General features: G+C 38.5%; 1 protein-coding gene across 1 annotated transcript in view; it reads right to left on the minus strand.

The window, feature by feature from the left end:
* The window catches only part of TRPM7 (transient receptor potential cation channel subfamily M member 7), a 120,645-nt gene extending 100,796 nt beyond the window's left edge, over positions 1 to 19,849 (minus strand). The window contains exon 1 of the mRNA XM_060149785.1: positions 19,717 to 19,849. Coding sequence (XP_060005768.1) covers positions 19,717 to 19,719 — 3 coding nt within the window. The 5' untranslated portion in view covers positions 19,720 to 19,849. The remainder of the gene's footprint in view (positions 1 to 19,716) is intronic.
* Between the last annotated feature and the right edge of the window lie 662 nt (positions 19,850 to 20,511).

The following is a 20,511-nucleotide window of genomic DNA, read 5'->3' on the forward strand; positions in this document are numbered from 1 at the left end:
TTTAAGATAAGCATTTCAAAATCGTTTGATGATATGCTTTAAATAAGCACCTTTCTTACATCTTTTTTTGAAACCAATGAGTAGAAATATATTAATTACTTTCAAAAGTAGAATTCCTATGTAATCACTATGTATATAATTTTCTGAACATGGAGAAAAATAGAAAGAACAGAGAGTTAACATACCTCTCCTAAAAGGTATTGTTAATTGCTAACTACTGCTAAGCAGTATTAGCTTTTCCCCTTTTCTTTCTCCAATTCCACTCCTCAGCAACAGTCTACCTGAAGCAACTCTAACTATAGCTATTCAAACCCAAGTGGCGATAGGGATGGAAGAATAATATCAATAGATTTCAAAATGACTGTTGTACAGCAACGAACTAATGCCCCAGTTAAGTCTAAATGCTGGCTTGTAAAACTTTGGATAGTTATTAATTGAAATACTCATAAAAGTGAAACACAGGTATATATACTTTTCATACCTTATGCCTTCCTATTAAATGTAAATATAAACATTTTCATTGACATTTTAATTTACATACGGAAGAAAAATGAATCCCAAGTAGCATTTAACATAAGAAATCATCAGAGCTCTCTTTAGGAAAATTAATCAGGGAGATAAGTAAAAGTAAGCTAGAGCCACCAGTCTTTTGGGGAGGGGCAATGGGAGCCTGGACTAGTAAAGGAATGGATACAACAGATAATTTCCAAATCCTTTATAGTTTAACACAATGCCTTACAAAAAAATAAACACTACAGATCAATTATTAATATAGTCCTGGTTTCTCATCCTTCCTTCAAATTCACCTCTGCAATTATTTGTCCAACAACAGACAACTCATCAGGGCCCAAAGGAACACCTTTCCCCTTAAACTGATGCTTCCTTCAGCTTCCCCGCTTCTTAGAGAAGTATGGCTATACTCTAAATAGGCAATCAGTAAATTTTTCTATTAAGAGCCAGATGGTAAATGTTTTAGGCTTTTTGAACCACATACTGTCTCCATCACCTATTCTTTGTTTTGTTTTTTAACCACTAAAAAACATAAGAACCATTCTTAGCTCAAGGCCATACAGAACAGGCCTTGGCCAGATTTGGCATACATAACATAATTTGCCAACTCAGGCTCTAAATCCCACAAAAGCTTCCCACAAAAAAATCTCACCATTCCACTGAGTCAATTCAATCTAACAAGTACGTGCCAAGCCCTTCAGATCCTTCCCCTACACTGTTTCTTGGATATTACTAATGTCCCTTCTACCAGCCCTACAATCCCAAAAGATCCTTGTATTAAGAGTTGCTTTCTAGAGGAGGAACCAAGATGGCGGAGCAGAAGGACGTGCTCTCACTCCCTCTTGCGAGAACACCAAAATCACAACTAGCTGCTAGACAATCATCGACAGGAAGACACTGGAACTCACCAAAAAAGATACCCCACATCCAAAGACAAAGGAGAAGCCACAATGAGACAGTAGGAGGGGTGCAGTCACAGTAAAATCAAATCCCATAACTGGTGGGTGGGTGAATCACAGACTGGTGAACACTTATACTACAGAAGTCCACCCACTGGAGTAAAGGTTCTGAGCCCCACATCAGGCTTCCCAACCTGGGGGTCCGGCAATGGGAGGAGGAATTCCTAGAGAATCAGACTTTGAAGCCTAGGAGGAATTGATTGCAGGACTTCGACAGGACTGGGGGAAACAGAGACTCCACTCTTGGAGGACATACACAAAGTAGTGTCCGCATCGGGACCCAGGGGAAGGAGCAGCAACCCCAGGGTAGAAAGAGACCTACCTGCTAGTGTTGGAGGGTCTCCTGCAGAGGCGGGTGTGGCTCTGTTTCACCGTGGGGACAAGGACACTGGCAGCAGAAGTTCTGGGAAGTACTCCTTAGCGTGAGACCTCCCAGAGTCTGCCATTAGCCCGACCAAAGACCCCAGGCAGGTTCAAAGGTTGGGTGGCCTCAGGGAGGGAACCCAGCCCCACCCATCAACAGTCAAGTGGATTAAAGTTTTACTGAGCTCTGCCCACCAGATCAACAGTAACCTCTACCCACCACCAGTCCCTCCCTTCGAGCCTCTTAGATGGCCTCATCCACCAGAGGGCAGACAGCAGAAGCAAGAAGAACTACAGTCCTGCAGCCTGTGGAACAAAAACCACATTCACATAAAGATAGACAAGATGAAAAGGCAGAGAGCCATATACCAAATAAAGGAACAAGATAAAACCCCAGAAAAACTAAATGTAGTGGAGATAAGCAACCTTCCAGAAAAAGAATTCAGAATAATGATACTGAAGATGATCAAGGACCTCGGAAAAAGGATGGAGGCAAAGATCGAGAAGATGCAAAAAATGTTGAACAAAGACCTAGAAGAATTAAAGAACAAACAAACAGAGATGAACAATACAATAACTGAAATGAAAACTACACTTGAAGGAATCAATAGCAGAATAACTGAGGCAGAAGAACAGATAAGTGACCTGGAAGACAGAATGGTGGAATTCACTGCTGCGGAACAGAATAAAGAAAAAAAAATGAAAAGAAATGAAGACAGCCTGAGAGACCTCTGGGACAACATTAAATGCAACAACATTCTCATTATAGGGGTCCCAGAAGGAGAAGAGAGAGAGAAAGGACCAGAGAAAATATTTGAAGAGATTATAGTCGAAAACTTCCCTAACATGGGAAAGGAAACAGCCACCCAAGTCCAGGAAGTACAGCAAGTCCCATACAGGATAAACCCAAGGAAAAACATGCTGAGACACATAGTAATCAAATTGGCAAAAAATAAAGACAAAGAAAAATTATTGAAAGCACCAAGGGAAAAATGACAACATACAAGGGAACTCCCATAAGGTTAACAGCTGATTTCTCAGCAGAAACTCTGTAAGCCAGAAGGGAGTAGTATGAAATACTTCAAGTGATGAAGGGGAAGAACCTACAACCAAGATTACTCTACCCAGCAAGGATCTCATTTAGGTTTGATGGAGAAATCAAAAGCTTTACAGACAAGCAAAAGCTAAGAAAATTCAGCACTACTAAACCAGCTCTACAACAAATGCTAAAGGAACTTCTCTAAGTGGGAAACACAAGAGAAGAAAAGGACCTACAATAACAAACCCAAAACAATGAAGAAAATGGTCATTGGAACATACATATCGATAATTACCTTAAACGTGAATGGATTAAATGCTCCAACCAAAAGACACAGGCTTGTTGAATGGATACAAAAACAAGACCCATCTATATGCTGTCTACAAGAGACCCACTTCAGACCTAGGGACACATACAGACAGAAAGTGAGGAGATGGAAAAAGATATTCCATGCAAATGGAAATCAAAAGAAAGCTGGAGTAGCTATACTCACATCAGATAAGATAAAATTGACTTTAAAATAAAGAATACAAGAGACAAGGAAGGACACTACATAATGATCAAAGGATCAATCCAAGAAGAAGATATAACAATTATAAATATATATGCATCCAACATAGGAGCACCTCAATATATAAGGCAACTGCTAACAGTTATAAAAGAGGAAATCGACAGTAACGCATAATAGTGGGGGACTTTAACACTTTACTTACACGAATGGACAGATCATCCAAAAATGAAAATAAATAAGGAAACAGAAGCTTTAAATGACACAATAGAAAACAGAGATTTAATTGATATTCATAGGACATTCCATCCAAAAACAGCAGATTACACTTTCTTCTCAAGTGTGCACGGAATATTCTCCAGGATAGATCACATCTTGGGTCACAAATCAAGCCTCAGTAAATTTAAGAAAACTGAAATCATATCAGCATCTTTTCTGACCACAACACTATGAGATTAGAAATGAATTACAGGGGAAAAAACGTAAAAAACACAAACACATAGAGGCTAAATAATACATTATTAAATAACCAAGAGATCACTGAAGAAATCAAAGAGGAAATCAAAAAATACCTAGAGACAAATGACAATGAAAGCACAATGAATCAAAACCTATGGGATGAAGCAAAAGCAGTTCTAAGAGGGAAGTTTATAGCTATAAAAGTCTACCTCAAGAAACAAGAAAAATCTCAAGTAAACAATCTAACCTTACACCTAAAGGAACTAGAGAAAGAAGAACAAACAAAACCCAAAGTTAGCAGAAGGAAAGAAATCATAAAGATCAGAGCAGAAATAAATGAAATACAAACAAAGAAAACAACAGCAAAGATCAATAAAACTAAAAGCTGGTTCTTTGAGAAGATAAACAAAATTGATAAACCATTAGCCAGACTCATCGAGAAAAAGAGGGCGAGGACTCAAATCAATAAAAGTAGAAATGAAAAAGGAGAAGTTACAACAGACACCGCAGAAATACAAAGCATCCTAAGAGACTACTACAAGCAACTGTATGCCAATAAAATGGACAACCTGGAAGAAATGGACAAATTCTTAGAAAGGTATAACCTTCCAAGACTGAACCAGGAAGAAACAGAAAATATGAACAGACCAATCACAAGTAATGAAATTGAAACTGTGAATAAAAATCTTCCAACAAACAGAAGTCCAGGACCAGATGGGTTCACAACTGAATTCTATCAAACATTTAGAGAAGAGCTAACACCCATCCTTCTCAAACTTCCAAACAATTGCAGAGGAGGGAACACTCCCAAACTCATTCTATGAGGCCACCATCACCCTGATACCAAAACCAGAGAAAGACACTACAAAATAAGAAAATTACAGACCTATATCACTGATGAATATAGATGCAAAACTCCTCAACAAAATACTAGCAAACAGAATCCAACAACACATTAAAAGGATCATACACAATGATCAAGTGGGACTTATCCCAGGGATGCAAGGATTCTTCAACATATGCAAATCAATCAGTGTGATACACTATATTAACAAACTGAAGAGTAAAAGCCATATGATCGTCTCAATAGATGCAGAAAAAGCTTTTGACAAAACTCAACACCCATTTATGATAAAAACTCTCCAGAAAGTGGGCATAGAGGGAAACTACCTCAACATAATAAAGGCCATATAGGACAAACCCACAGCAAACATCATTCTCAATGGTGAAAAACTGAAAGCATTTCCTCTCAGATCAGGAACAAGACAAGGATGTCCACTCTCACCACTATTATTCAACATAGTTTTGGAAGTCCTAGCCATGGCAATCAGAGAAGAAAAAGAAATAAAAGGAATACAAATTGGGAAAAGAAGAAGTAAAACTGTCTCTGTTTGCAGATGACATGACATTATACATAGAGAATCCTAAAAATGCCACCAGAACACTACTAGACCTAATTAATGAATCTGGTAAAGTTGCAGGATACAAAATTAATGCACAGAAATCTCTTGCATTCCTATACACTAATGATGAAAAATCTGAAACAGAAATTATGGAAACAATCCCATTTACCATTGCAACAAAAAGAATAAAATACCTAGGAATAAACCTAACTAGGGAGACAAAAGACCTCTATGCAGAAAACTATAAGACACTGAGGAAAGAAATTAAAGATACCAACAGATGGAGAGATATACCATGTTCTTGGATTGGAACAATCAATATTGTGAAAATGACTACACCACCCAAAGCAATCTACAGATTCAATGCAATCCCTATCAAATTATCAATGGCATTTTTTATGGAACTAGAACAAATCATCTTAAAATTTGTATGGAGACACAAAAGATCCCGAAGAGCCCGAAAAAAGACACAAAAGATCCCGAAAGCAGTCTTGAGGGAAAAAAACAGAGCCGGAGGAATCAGACTCCCTGACTTCACACTACACTACAAAGCTACAGTAATCAAGACAATATGATACTGGCACAAAAACAGAAACATAGATCAATTGTACAAGATAGAAAGCCCAGAGATAAATCCACGCACTTATGGTCAACTAATCTATGAAAATGGAGGCAAGGATATACAATGGAGAAAAGACAGTCTCTCCAATAAGTGGTGCTGGGAGAACTGGACAGCTACATATAAAAGAATGAAATTAGAACACTCCCTAACATCATACACAAAAGTAAACTCAAAATGGATTCGAGACCTAAATGTAAGACCGGACACTATAAAACTCTTAGAGGAAAATATAGGAAGAACACTCTTTGACATAAATCACAGCAAGATCTTTTTTGATCCACCTCCTAGAGTAATGAAAATAAAAACAGAAATAAACAAATAGGACCTAATGAAACTTCAAAGTTTTTGCACAGCAAAGGAAACCATAAACAAGACGAAAAGACAACCCTCAGAATGGCAGAAAATATTTGCAGACAAATCAATGGACAAAGGATTAATCTCCAAAATATACAAACAGCTCATGCAGCTCAATATTAAAGAAACGAACAACCCAATCCAAAAATGGGCAGAAGACCTAAATACACATTTCTCCAAAGAAGATATACAGATGGCCAAGAAGCACATGAAAAGCTGCCCAACATCACTAATTATTAGAGAAATGCAAATCAAAACTACAATGAGGTATCACCTCATACGAGTTAGAATGGCCATCATCAGAAAATCTACAAACAACAAATGCTGGAGAGGGTGTGGAGAAAAGGGAACCCTCTTGCACTGTTGGTGGTAATGTAAATTGATACAGCCACTAGGGAGAACAGTATGGAGGTTCCTTAAAAAACTAAAAATAGAATTACCATATGATCCAGCAATCCCACTACTGGGCATATACCCAAAGAAAACCATAATTCAAAAAGACACATGCACCCCGATGTTCACTGCAGCACTATTTACAATAGCCAGGTCATGGAAGCAACCTAAATGCCCATCGACAGACAAATGGATAAAGAAGTTGTGGTACATATATACAATGGAATATTACTCAGCCCTAAAAAGGAACGAAATTGAGTCATTTGTTGAGACGTGGAGGCATCTAGAGACTGTCATACAGAGTGAAGTAAATCAGAAAGAGAAAAACAAATATCGTATATTAACACACGTATGTGGAACCTAGAACAATGGTACAGATGAACCGCTTTGCAGGGCAGAAGTTGAGAGACAGATGTAGAGAACAAACGTATGGACACCAAGAGGGGAAAACCGCGGTGGGGTGGGGGATGGTGGTATGCTGAATTGGGCGATTGGGATTGCCATGTATACACTGATGTGTATAAAACTGATGACTAATAAGAACCTGCAGTATAAAAAAAAAACAAACTAATACTAAACTCTCTTTGGGTTAATTTGTATGGAAATATGTTAATATAAATGTTTCAGACATTACATGAAATTTCTAAAAATCTTATGTGTTCTGATATAATGTTATAAGTCATAATTCTAGTTATTACTTTAAAATGTATATCTCAGAAATAACTAAATTTCCTTGTCAATTATTATGAACTTTCACCAAATCTTTAACCGTGTTCATTTTTAAGTCTTTTTTCATTTACAGACAGTTCTGGATGTACTCTGATGCTTTTCCAAAAATGTTCCTGTAAAAGGGTTTCATCTTCAAGGAATTCATGGAAAAGACTCTGACAAGTACAGGTTTCTGGTAACTGACTATACTGCTGAACTGAATGAATAAGCATTTTCAGAACTCTAATGAAAAACTGATGAATTCATAAAAGTGCTAACAAAATATCAAGATAAATAAATTAATTACATGGGACTGAGTGAACTGATTAGGATGATTATAATTTTTGTGACTTTCTGTTTGAATAAAAAAAAAATCCCATAAGGACTCAGGCAAAAAACATACAAATCAATTTTCACTGCAAAGTAAAGGAGCTGTTACAGTAGAGGATTACTGGACTGAATGTCAATATTATGACATAGTATGAGTGTGTTTCGTGTTTGGTAAACTGCAGTCGTTGCTTTTGTTGTGGTCAAAAAAATAAATAAAAATATTTTTAAAGAAAAAAAAGAGTTGCTTTCTAATGAGGTGAAAAAAGAGGTGGGGCTAAAGAGTTTTAGAGGTAGATTAACAAAAGTTATTTTTCCTGCAGGTTCCCTATAGCTGATAGTCACATATCCTAGCTGATAACTGCAAATCCTTCCCAATGACTGGTTTCTGCAATTTCTGAAATTCTGAGTTTCTGCTCTGCCATCAGGTATCCAATCAAATGTACCCTGGATTACAAATATATGTATATTTATATTCCTGATTTTATACTTCTTTTGCTAGACTGTATTACTGAATTTTACCAAAAGGTGGCACACTACAAACACAAATCTGAAAATTCCTAACTTAGGAACTTTTACTAGATAAAGTAAAAACTAACTATATCCACAGAACATTAGCAAAAGAGGGAAACTTAGGGATCACTTAGTGATCTTCAGTGGTTAAAGAGCACAGATTCTGGAGTCAGATTAACCTGTTAGAATTCTAGCTTTGTTGTTTATACTGTCGATGCAACCTTAAGCAAGTTTCTGAACTTGTACCCTCACCTATAATATAGAAAAATAACAGTACCTAATTCACAATGTTGCTCTGAAGACTATGGTCCATGTTTTAGCAAAATGCCACACACACAGTCATATTTCAACAATTCTTCAAAATTCAGTTATAAATTCTTCCTATCTGTCTCCTAGCAATAAGGGGCATATATGCTATAAATAAACCTTCTAACCACATACGACTCTTCAAACAAGTCAGTAATAGCACATCCTTCTTGCCTATATGCTGAGAACAAAAATTGGGGGAAAAAAAGATTGCTTTAAAAATTCTACTTTCAAGGTAATATGTGAAAATCAATCTATTTTTACAACTAAATACACTCTATGGTTCTATATATTAATATTAGAAAGGAGCTTCCAGCTATGGAGGTTCTACTGGATTAACCCTCCCACAGATAACCATAAACTCTGGACAAAATAAAAATTAAAAAAAAAAAAACAACAACTACTTAACGGCACTGGAGAGGCAACCAAAAGCAAGCAGAAATCAGATGAAGTCTGTACTTAAGATAAAGGGACAGCACTGAGCGAGTTTCCCATTTTTTGCCTAAGACAGTCCCCACTCCACATCTACTACGTAGCTAAAACTCCAATAGAAATCCCACAGTCTTACTCGCTTGAAGAACCAGAACAGCAACTTCAAGGTGACAACAGCAGCTGGAAAGTGATGGGAAAAGTGACTCTGCAAAGGACAGAGTCACAGAAAGGGAAGCTTAAATGCTGCACAATAACTCTGTTCAAATCTAGCTGACCCATGAAGTACGTATACATGGGGCAGATTTCAAGCATGTCAGTTAAGAATAAAATAACTGAACAGATATTTTTGCTGCCCACTGAAGGAGACACAGTTTGGAATTTGAGTATAGTCAAGTTAATCAACTACTATCCTAGTCTGCTTTGACTGCTGTAACAAATACTGCAAGACTTAACTGTGGTTTCAACAACCAAAATTCATTTTCTCACTTCTAGAGACTGGAATCCAAGATTAAGGTGCTAGTAAGGTCTGTGTCTGGTGAGAGCCCCCTCCTTGGGTTGCAGACAGCTGTCTTTTCACTGTGTCGGGGAGAGGGAGCAAGCTCTCTGGTGTCTCTTCGTATAAGGACCCTACCTTCATCACCTCATCTAACTCTAATTACCTCCACAAAGCCCCATCTTTAAATACCATCAACACTGAATTCTGGGAAGACACAAACATTCAGTCCATAACAACTACTTTAAAAAACAAAATCAGTAGTCTTCAGAGGACTATAACAGAACCCAGAGTCTCTCCAAAGTAACATTCACAACACCTATGATAACAATCCAAAATTACTAGATATAAGAAGAAACAGGAAAATGTGACCCATACTCAAGAAAAACGGCAATCAAATTAAGAGGAAGTTTGCCTACTAATAAAATGCAATAGCTTAAAAAAGTTAAATGACACTACAGATCTAGAAATTTTGAGTTACATGATAATTTTGTACATAGGTCAACATGCCTGCCAGCAACAGCACAATGACAAAGAAAAATTAAGGCTAGCCTGAAGCAAAATGTTGAAAACAGCTGGCACTCTTTGACTTCCTCTGTCAAGTCCAATTTATTTGATCTCCTGGCACTCCTACAGGCCCTTACGCTAGAGTTCTGCTCTTGTGCTTAATTGGCTGCCAACCACTTAACTAATTAATAATTACATATTACTGATAATTCAAATATGAATCCTCTGAACAGGTTTTTAAGACACTGTTGAAAAGCTTCTGTGGAATGATAAACAGTTAGGGAAGTTTTATATATTAAAAAATAAACAGGGCTTCCCTGGTGGCTCAGTGGTTGAGAGTCCGCCTGCCGACGCAGGGGACACGGGTTCATGCCCTGGTCCGGGAAGATCCCACATGCCGCGGAGCAGCTGGGCCCGTGAGCCATGGCTACTGAGCCTGCACGTCCGGAGCCTGTGCTCCGCAATGGGAGAGGCCACAACAGTGAGAGGCCCGTGTATCGCAAAAATAAATAATAATAAAAATAAATAAATAAACAGAATCAGTTTCAGACCATGACTATGTTTGTAAAGAGTCCAACTACTACAACCCATCTTATTTTCTGTTGGTTTTGCTGTCCTGCTGACCTCGTGGAGATTGCTACCCTGACTGCTTACCAATCCAATACTGCCCTCAATTTAAGGGATAGAAAATGTTTGATAAAGGTAAGTATGAGCAGTTGCCATCATGCCATACCATCGAGTCCAAGACATTAAATAATTGAAGACTAGACATTGAGTCTAAAAAGTGACCAACCTCCATTTAGCTCAAACAGCAGTAATTTTTTCCTCAGGTATTCCAGATAAAGTCTTACCCAGAATAATTCATTTTTACCATAAAGAATTATTATTAAAATGAAAAGGAATCAAAATTCATCATTTTAGGAGAAAAAAAGATAAGTATGTTGGCAAAAAAAAAAAATTAAATTTTTTACACTAACTCAAGAAATTTTACCAGACTCCTAAGATTGCTAAAAAATCCAAATAAATATATTGACACAAAAGACAAACAGAACAACTGAGTAAATCACTTAGAAACTTGCACTTAAGGAAACTTGGTGTGTGACAGACACAGCAATACAAATCAGGAGATAATACCAATATACTATATGTATATGAACTATCACACTAGAATTCAAAATGAATACTAGATGGGTTAATAAAGTCATAACTTTAAAACTTCTACCAAAAAATAAATAACTTTATAACCTCAAGATAAGAAAAAGCACATGCTATAAAGAAAATACTGATAAATTATTACACTAAAATTAAAAACCAATGTATACCAACAACCTAAAAATAAGTAAATAGACCACCATTAACAAAGTAAAAATTTTAAAAGCTAGAGACTGAAGAAGGTATTTGTAGCTCATAAAACAAACAAACAAACAAAAAAAACAAAAATTAGTATCCAGAATACATAAAGAACTTCTAGAAGTAAATAATAAAAAAGAAAAAGATAATCCATTAGAAAACTGAGCAAAGCAATTCATCAAAGAGGAGGTAATCATAGCCAAAAACTTGTAACCTGAAATGATACACAACATTATCGGTGGACAGGGACATGCAAATTAAAACAATGAGGAACTACTACACATTCATGAATCTGGCAAAATAAAAGAACCGCATCAAAAGTGCTGGCAAAGGCGTTGGGGGAAAAAAAAGAATTCTCATATATTTCTAGAGGGAGTGGACACTGCACAACTACTTTGGTCAACACTTTGGCAATATCTACAAAGATGAAGATGCACCTACCCTATGACCCAGCAATTCTACGTCTAGATATGTACTTCCTAGAAAAATTCTCACATGTGTACATAAGACGATACATATAAGAATGTTACATCATTATTTGTAAAAAAACTGGAAACAACCTAAATGCCCAATAACAGTAAAATGGACAACATACAGCATATTCCTATTGTGGAATAATATATAGCAGCTGAAAGGGATAAACTAAACCTTACATGTATCAACATGAATTAATCTCCAAAACCAAATGTTCATTAAAAAGAAAAAAAAGAGGTCTTCCCTGGTGGCGCAGTGGTTGAAAGTCCGCCTGCCGATGCAGCGGACACGGGTTCGTGCCCCGGTCCGGGAAGATTCTGCATGCTGCGGAGCGGCTGGGCCCATGAGCCATGGCCACTGAGCCTGCGTGTCCGGAGCCTGTGCTCCGCAACGGGAGAGGCCACAACAGTGAGAGGCCAAAAAAAAAAAAAAAGCTATAAGGATATACTGTTCAGCACAGGAAATATATCCTGTATTTAATAATAACTATTTTTTTAATATCTTTATTGAAGTATAATTACTTTATAATGTTGTGTTAGTTTCTGTTGTACAACAAAGTGAATCAGACATAAATGTACATATATCCCCATATCCCCTGCCTTATAATAACTGTAAATGGAGTATAATCTATAAAAATATTGAATCACTATGTTGTACACCTGAAACTAATATTGTATATCAATTATATTTCAATAAAAAAAGAAAACAAAAAAAAGATCCATAAAAAGATGTACATAATTCTATATATATCAAACATAGAAATACCAAAAGACCACTATATAGTATACATACTCTTGGTAACAACATTACAAAAGCATCCAAAGGAACAATAAAGGCTAAATTTAGGATAAAAGTTATGTCTGAAAAAGTAGAAAGTGGAATGGGATTTTGATGGGGTACATCAAATTTTGTCTGTAATATTTTATTTCTTAAGCTGGGTGATAAGCACTGTCTGCTATATTATGATCTACACACCTGAATTCCATAACAAAAACAACCAGCAAAGAACTCAAATTACATACATTTATTTTAAAATATTATGTACTTTCAGTCAAATAGTATACAATTTAAATTCTGCACCTTTTTTCCTGGCTCCTTATTACCTAATAAAATATTTTTTCAAAAGCAACAGCATCTGTTAAATTAAATGGATCTATCACATATACCTAATTCAATGACCATTGATTGATATGTTTTCAGATGATACCACAAAAATTAATCTGAAAAAGAGAAATCTAAAGAAGTATTGGACATTCTCTATTACAAATCTTGAGCCTTCATATTGGAGTAAACCATAATAACCTATTCTCTGTCCCTGAGTAGTGTGATGATACTTTGTTGATACACTCATTATAGGCATCTATGGTTTTTATTAATGAGTTCTACCTATAACAAAATCTATTTAGTTTAGTTAATGACTTTTCCAATCTATTAAGGATTCCCTCAGAATAGTAAATCTCTGCACTTCGTCAAAATACCATGTAAACAACTGAGTTATAAATAACCTATCCTAAAGTTATTACACAGAAATTTGGTAGTAAAGGAAATTCTACTAAGCTTTATAGGATTTAAAGAAAATATGGTACGACAAAATTTTTTTAAAGGTGACACATCTTTTTTTTTTTTAAAGGATGCACCTTGCCTTTATTGAAGAGTCTTTAAAGAATTCAGTAGCTTACTTCATATTTTTTTTAACATCTTTATTGGAGTATAATTGCTTTACAATGGTGTGTTAGTTTCTGCTTCATAACAAAGTGAATCAGTTATACATATACTATGTTCCCATATCTCTTCCCTCTTGCATCTCCCTCCCTCCCACCCTCCCTATCCCACCCCTCCAGGCGGTCACAAAGCACCGAGCCGATATCCCTGTGCCATGCGGCTGCTTCCCACTAGCTATCTACCTTACGTTTGTTAGTGTATATATGTCCATGACTCTCTCTCGCTTTGTCACAGCTCACCCTTCCCCCTCCCCATATCCTCAAGTCCATTCTCCAGTAGGTCTGTGTCTTTATTCCTGTCTTACCCTAGGTTCTTCATGACATTTTTTTTCTTAAATTCCATATATATGTGTTAGCATACGGTATTTGTCTTTTTCTTTCTGACTTACTTCACTCTGTATGACAGACTCTAGGTCTATCCACCTCATTAAAAATAGCTCAATTTCGTTTCTTTTTATGGCTGAGTAATATTCCATTGTATATACTACTCAGCCATAAATGACACATCTTTTTAAATGACCTTAACTTTTTTACTTAACAGTAACACCTGTCATCTGACATCTCGCTAATAAAGATCCTTCTCCAGGTTTCTATAATTTGGCAAGTCAACACCTACTCTTCCACTTATAAGCCTTATGACCTCTGGTGAGTGATTCTGCTTCTCTGTTCTTTATACAAATAATGGAGGGCGGAAAAAGTGTCTACTTCATAATGGAGTCTTGAGAGTGATATATGTAATTGATATATGTAAAGCATTTAGAACGATGGCCACAAAATGCTAATACATGTTAGCTAATATTGTGAAAATTTGTCTAAAGCCTATAACACACTTTGTTTAGTCAGGAGTACCTTCTGGGTAGAGCACCTTCCAGGTGCTGGGTATGATAAATTATACTCAAAAACAAGGAAGACTCCTAGTTCACATACTGAAGGGTAATTTACAGTCCCATCTTTCTATTCTAGTTAATGTTTCTCCAGTCTCCTCCTTATAGTATTAGTCTGCTTCCCAGATAACTTTCCTTCTATCATTCCTAATGTACTACCAAACTGTCAGAGAAAAGTAGGTAACTAAGCCTATTAAATTTCACTTTGCACATATTTTTCAACCAGTGAACTCTGGGCTTAAGGGTACTATATTTCTGATAATGGCTTGGCTCAAAAGCTTTTTTTCTTTCTGTGAGGAGTTGGGTTTCCAAAGGATGAAGTTTTCAGAAGTCTGGCAGCTGGGATAGTTGAGGTGTTAAGTTATTAACATGTTTTCATGACGCAAGGAGGGACAAATAGTGTTTCACAGACTTTAATCCTAGTACTGCTCCTGAGGTGAAGTAGAAAAAAGATTACCATCTGTCTTTCACAGAGTAACAGTGTGACTTGGCAAAGATGCTTAGGTGAACAGGCAAGTCTATCAAGTTCAAAGAACTGCTTACCGCCATACACCAAAATTTCTTCAACAGGGTTCTAAAATCTTTAGATAGTCAGGAAACTAAACACATATTCCCCCAAAAGATCCAGAGTAATTTTCTAAATCCTAGGTGAACCGAACCAAAGGGTCAACAAAATATCTAAAAGTAGTAACTTAATTCAAATTAAACCAACATTTTTATAAAGATAAACTAGAAGAGGTCCAATTCTCCAAGTCACACATTTCACTTATATTCAAACTAATCTAATAATTACAAAGCCCCTTCTAAGAGTGACACACATCTAAGTGTTTTTATACCAATTCATATAAATGACTCAGTTCAAATTCCCATAGATAACCAAATGTTCCTCATGTTCTAAACTAATCTCAACCACTCTGAACTTTGCCTCCAGGCAACAAACTTAAAACAGGCATTTTTAAGACTGCTCATTTTAAGAGCAGTCTCTTAAAAACAAAAACAACAACAACAAAAAAAACTGTAAAATTTAATCATATGCTGAAAGGTTACCCTAAAAAGAAAGGAGAAACAGAAACCCAGAGTGAAATAACTGAGCAATGGCAATAATCATCAATTGCTACTATTATGTGAATGTATGATGGGGAATGTCACAACTCAAAGATCAGGCAGCTGACAACACCAACCCACTAGTCAATCTTAACATCAAAAAAAGAAAAACAACCAGACAGCATGTGCCTCTTAATGTAATGCAATAAAAAGTACACAGCACCACCTGTGAAGCAGTCTTGCCAAAACATCCAACTAGAATCTCATAGAGTCTTTAGATTAACCACTCGTTCACAGGAAATACAGAGGAGAAAGGAACATGTTACAGGATGCTATATGGATACATTCAACAAAATCCAAACTGTGGGAAATTCTACAGGGCAAATGATCTGGATTTTTTTTTCATTAAATAAATGTTAAATGACAAGACAAAAAAAGGGGGGGGAGGGGATACAAGAGACTGAGATTTATCAACCAAATGCTATGTGGACTTCTTTGGATCCTGATTCAAACAAACCAACTGGGAAAAAAAACATGAGAAAATTAAGGAAATATACTGAATATTTAATGATATCAAAGAATTATTAATTTTAGGTGTGCTAATAGTACTGTGGATATGTTAAAGTTTTAGAGATACACATAATGAAGTACCTGTAGATGGAACATGTCTGGGATTTGCTTTTAAATTATCCAGTTGAGGAGGAATGAGAGGGATAATAGCAGAAACAATATTCACATGTTTCAAACTGTTGAAAAGGGTCATGGGTATATGGTGATTCATTGTACTATTATACCTTTGTAAGTTTGAAATCTCCCACATTAGAATGTTAAAGAAAGAGATTATCAGAGTACTGTATCAAAAATATCTATGGTTGGCAAAACTCTCAAACTTAAATTTTAGAAGTGTTTGCTTCAATAGACCTTCATTTAAAAATCAAAACCAGGGACTTCCCTGGTGGCAGAGTGGTTGGGAATCCGCCTGCCAATGCAGGGAACAAGAGTTCAAGCCCTGGTCCGGGAGGATCCCACATGCCACGGAGCAGCTAGGCCCATGCGCAACAACTACTGAGCCTGCACTCTAGAGCCCACGAGCCACAATTGCTGAAGCCCGCATACCTAGAGCCCATGCTCTGCAACGAGAGGCCACCGCAGTGAGAAGCCCGTGCACTGCAACGAAGAGTAGCCCCCCGGCTCACTGCAACTATAGAAAGCCCGCGCAGCCATGAAGACCCAATGCAGCTATAAATAAATAAATTTGTAAAAAAAAAAATCGAAGTCAAAAATACAATTTAAGTACTGCCTTTAAATATTATATTTGCACATATTAAGTAATGACTTCAACTATTACATGTTTTCATTTTATGTCTGGTTCTTCTTACTGACATTTGCTAACACACATACACACACACACCGCTCCTCGAAAGGAACCAAGTTCTAAATATTCTAACGCCTAAACATCTCAATCAGTTCCTTCTTTTCTTCTACTACTTCTTTACATCAAGCCCTAAATATTTTGGTCAGTCTTGCTACAGCCTCCTTATGGGCTCTCTTTTCAGCTTAAACACACAGCAAGTCACCCTCCATACTGATTCCTTCAGTGGACCCCTCATCTCCAGAATAAAATCCAAACTTCTTTGCATAACATACATTGCCCTCAGAAATCTGGTCCCTGCCTATCTTTATAACACTCCCAGACTAGTACCCCATATATCATCCCATACTCCACTCTTTCTAAACTACATACAGTACTCGTACAACAGATCTTAAGATATACTATGGATGCTTTTTTTTTTAGCCGCACAGCACAGCTTTCAGGATCTTAGCTCCCCGACCAGGGGTCGAACTCAGGCCCTCAGCAGTGAAAGCGCCGAGTCCTAAACACTGGACCAGGGATTTCCCTGGATGCTCTTCTCTTCTAAAGCTCAGTTCCCTTAGACTAACACCACCAATACCAAATTCTACATACCTTCTATTTCCAGGTTAATTAATTCCTATTGCCTCTACGACACTCACTTCTCCTATCAGCTCCTTTGCAAGCCTAACTAGACTTTCCTTTCTCTCTTCCTGACTAGCCTATACATTCACAGTAATCTATGCAGTAATATCAAACTACCTTTTTGCTTTTTGCATATCTATACTGCCCTTCAAGACAGAGTATCACAGAGCCTGCTAGACACTAAATGTTTGTTTTGTGATGTATGCATCTCCCATTGACAACAGACAGGTAGTTCTTTTATAAATAACTGGAATGTAAGCGGTTTGAAAGTGGGAAACTTGTCTAACACATCTTTGCCACTCCAGTGCTTGGAATATATTAAACACTGTTTACCAAATGAATGAAACAAATATTTCTAATAGCCATGGTTTTTAATTTTGTAACAAAATTTATTCCACTGCAGTTTCCCTTGTGTTTCTTGGTATTTTATTTGTTTTGTGTTGTTTTTTGGTCTGTTGGCTGATTAGTTTTCAAGCAAAGGCCTTAAACAAGAGTTTACAATAAGAATTATACAGTGTAGCTACAACATACTTAGGGAAATTTTCAGGTCACAGTGTTTACCTTAAAGTTGAGGAGGCTCAATGAATTATCATTATTGGAGAACCTCAGTATTAGGTTATCCTAAGGTTTCACTGTAATTTAATTGGAAATTGTAGGGAAAAATCACAAAACTCAATAGCAGTCAGGACCCAAGCAACGTAAAAAATAAAATCAGATTCTTAATTTCAAATTTTAAAGTGAAAACTTCTCCCTGTAGAAACAATGCTGCATACAAACGTTGTTTCAGAGGCGGGGGGGTGCATCTGCCACAAAAATGGAAAGACAACAAACACAAGAGAAACTCTGACCACGTCAATTTGTGAAGGCTCGATTTCAAAGTGTGTAGATAGCGACATTAAGAGGCTGAACTTAAGAACAGCACCTGAGGTAAGACTAAGAAATTGACTTTCACTAGAATGTCACTAGAAACAAAGTCATCTGGTTGCTTTAACCAAACAGCAGGAAGCAATGGCTTTTAAGATGATGAATCGTCTTCATTTCCATTTTCTAACGTATCTAAATTTTTTTCTAAATACTTAAGTGGCATGTTCAAATGTATGCTATTTACCATATAAAAAAAAGAAAACTAGACACATCACTGAACAGTATTAATGGTTTGCTTTTTTTTTAATGAAAGGCACTTTGATTCAACTTCCCCCCCCCAAATAGAATTCCCTTAAAATCCACTTAAGTAATAAATGTTAAAATTTAGCGTCGGTAGAGGAACTTAACAAATCCTTCTTTTAAAAATTACGAAAAAAGGAAAAATGACGTTTTTATTGACTTTACCGAAAAATGTGGAAAATAATGGAAAGGTGTACTATTTATTCAAAGCATAACTACTTTCGTGGTTTCAATTTGTATGGTACTTGAATTCGTTTCTAGAGAAAAGTAAACCTGCCAGACTCCAGCAAAGAGAGAATTGTTTGCATGAAGCCTATCTAGTTCAACTATTGACCAGGAATACCTACCCGCTCGTCAAGTCTCTGATCTAAATGACTTTCTCTGTGAGAAATCTTCTAATTTTATTCCTGGCCTTAACAAAAACCTCTATCAGAAGGTGAAATGCGCCGCATCCCTCTCGCAACTTTGGTTTAAAACACGACCAACCCTTCTCTGGGGCAACGGATGAGGCGGTTCGACACAAATCCAGACAACACATCGCCTCGGTACCTACAGCAGCGCCCCAATAAAACCCTTAATTCTTGCTAAAGAAAATTCCAAACCAGATTTAGCGTCAATATCGTCTAATCCCTCCTCTTGGGCTCCAGAGGAAAATGGACCTGTGGAGTACACGCTGCGCAGCAAACAAGGCACAGCTCCAAAGCCGTATCCTCTATCCCGTTTTTGCTCCCTCTCAGCCCTCCCTCTGCTTCCATGCAGAACTTGAGCAGAGCATTTGGCTGCCTTATCTGCCAGCAACAAGCGCCAGGAGGAACGCGCTCCCGGGAGATGCGGAGCTTGCAGGCTGAGCGCTGCCTCTGGCGCGCTGCGGCCGCTCAGCTCTGCCAGGTCCTCCGCGGCTCCCGCCTCTGCCGCCCCGAAGAGCCCTCGCTTGAGCCCGGGCTCCGCTCAGGGGATTCCCGCGACGAGGTGTCGCGCCAGATTTGCTACCTGCTTCCTGCTCCTCACCCGCGAAAGAACTGCACTCCCGTCCCGCCACGGAAACTCCGGAAGCCTCAAGGCAAACCGGCGGTGCATAGCCCCAGGAAGAGCGGCTCCGCGCACACACTTGCCAGCCGAGTCCTCCCCCTTCCCTGCCCGCAACCCCCAGGGCCATTCCCCCGCCTGGGCCTGCGTGGGTCCAGTACCATTCTCCTCACGGCGCGGACTCCGGAAGGGCAGCAACTCCACCTCCTCCTCCTCCGCGGCCTGTAGCCATCTATCGGGAAGCGTCTCCGGAGGCGGCAGCAGAGGCCGCCGGACAAGGACAGCCCAGGGAAACCTTCTCAGAACTAACTCAGCTCCGGCACTAGCAGCAGAAACTGAGTCTTTCATAATTGTGCGACCAACTCCGCCGGGTGACTGGCCACAGGGACGCGCCCGCGCCCGCCTCCGCCGGCGACGGGGCTGGAGACAGACCACGTGAAGGGCGCGTCGTGTGCGTAGCCGCCCGCGGCCCGGGTCACGTGAGAGGCGCGCGCTCCCTCACTTCCAGGCCGCCTCCATGCGCGCCGCGCGTACGCGTCGGGCACGAGCGCCTCCAGTCCCAGCGCTTCGTGTATGCCGAGTTGGGTGAGGTGTTCTCCCCAGATCTCCGTGGGATACCTAGGCGGGACTTGCACAAACATCTGCCTCAGCTCGGGGAGTGGAACTTAAGGAAGCGATAGTTGAGGTTTAAGGTTTCAGGCCCCTGGGATCCCGCCGGGAGTTGTGGCGTGGTCTCGTCTCTGTTAACTGGGCCTGGCGTCTGCCTGCAACCCCGTAGCTGTGCCTCAGCGAGGGTGGAGGCCTTCCATGTTTTTCTCTCCTAGTCCAAAATGGAAAATTATCTTGACCCAAATCATGTTCTTCCTCTAGCTTCCCCTGTTTGTGCCAGCAAAAATTCTTCTGGCTTTAACTGTGGGCACTAGCCTTTCCCTCCAGAGATATCGCCCGCCGGCGCA

This window comes from Lagenorhynchus albirostris, chromosome 1, assembly GCF_949774975.1.
Source record: "Lagenorhynchus albirostris chromosome 1, mLagAlb1.1, whole genome shotgun sequence".
Taxonomy (NCBI): Eukaryota; Metazoa; Chordata; class Mammalia; order Artiodactyla; family Delphinidae; genus Lagenorhynchus; species Lagenorhynchus albirostris.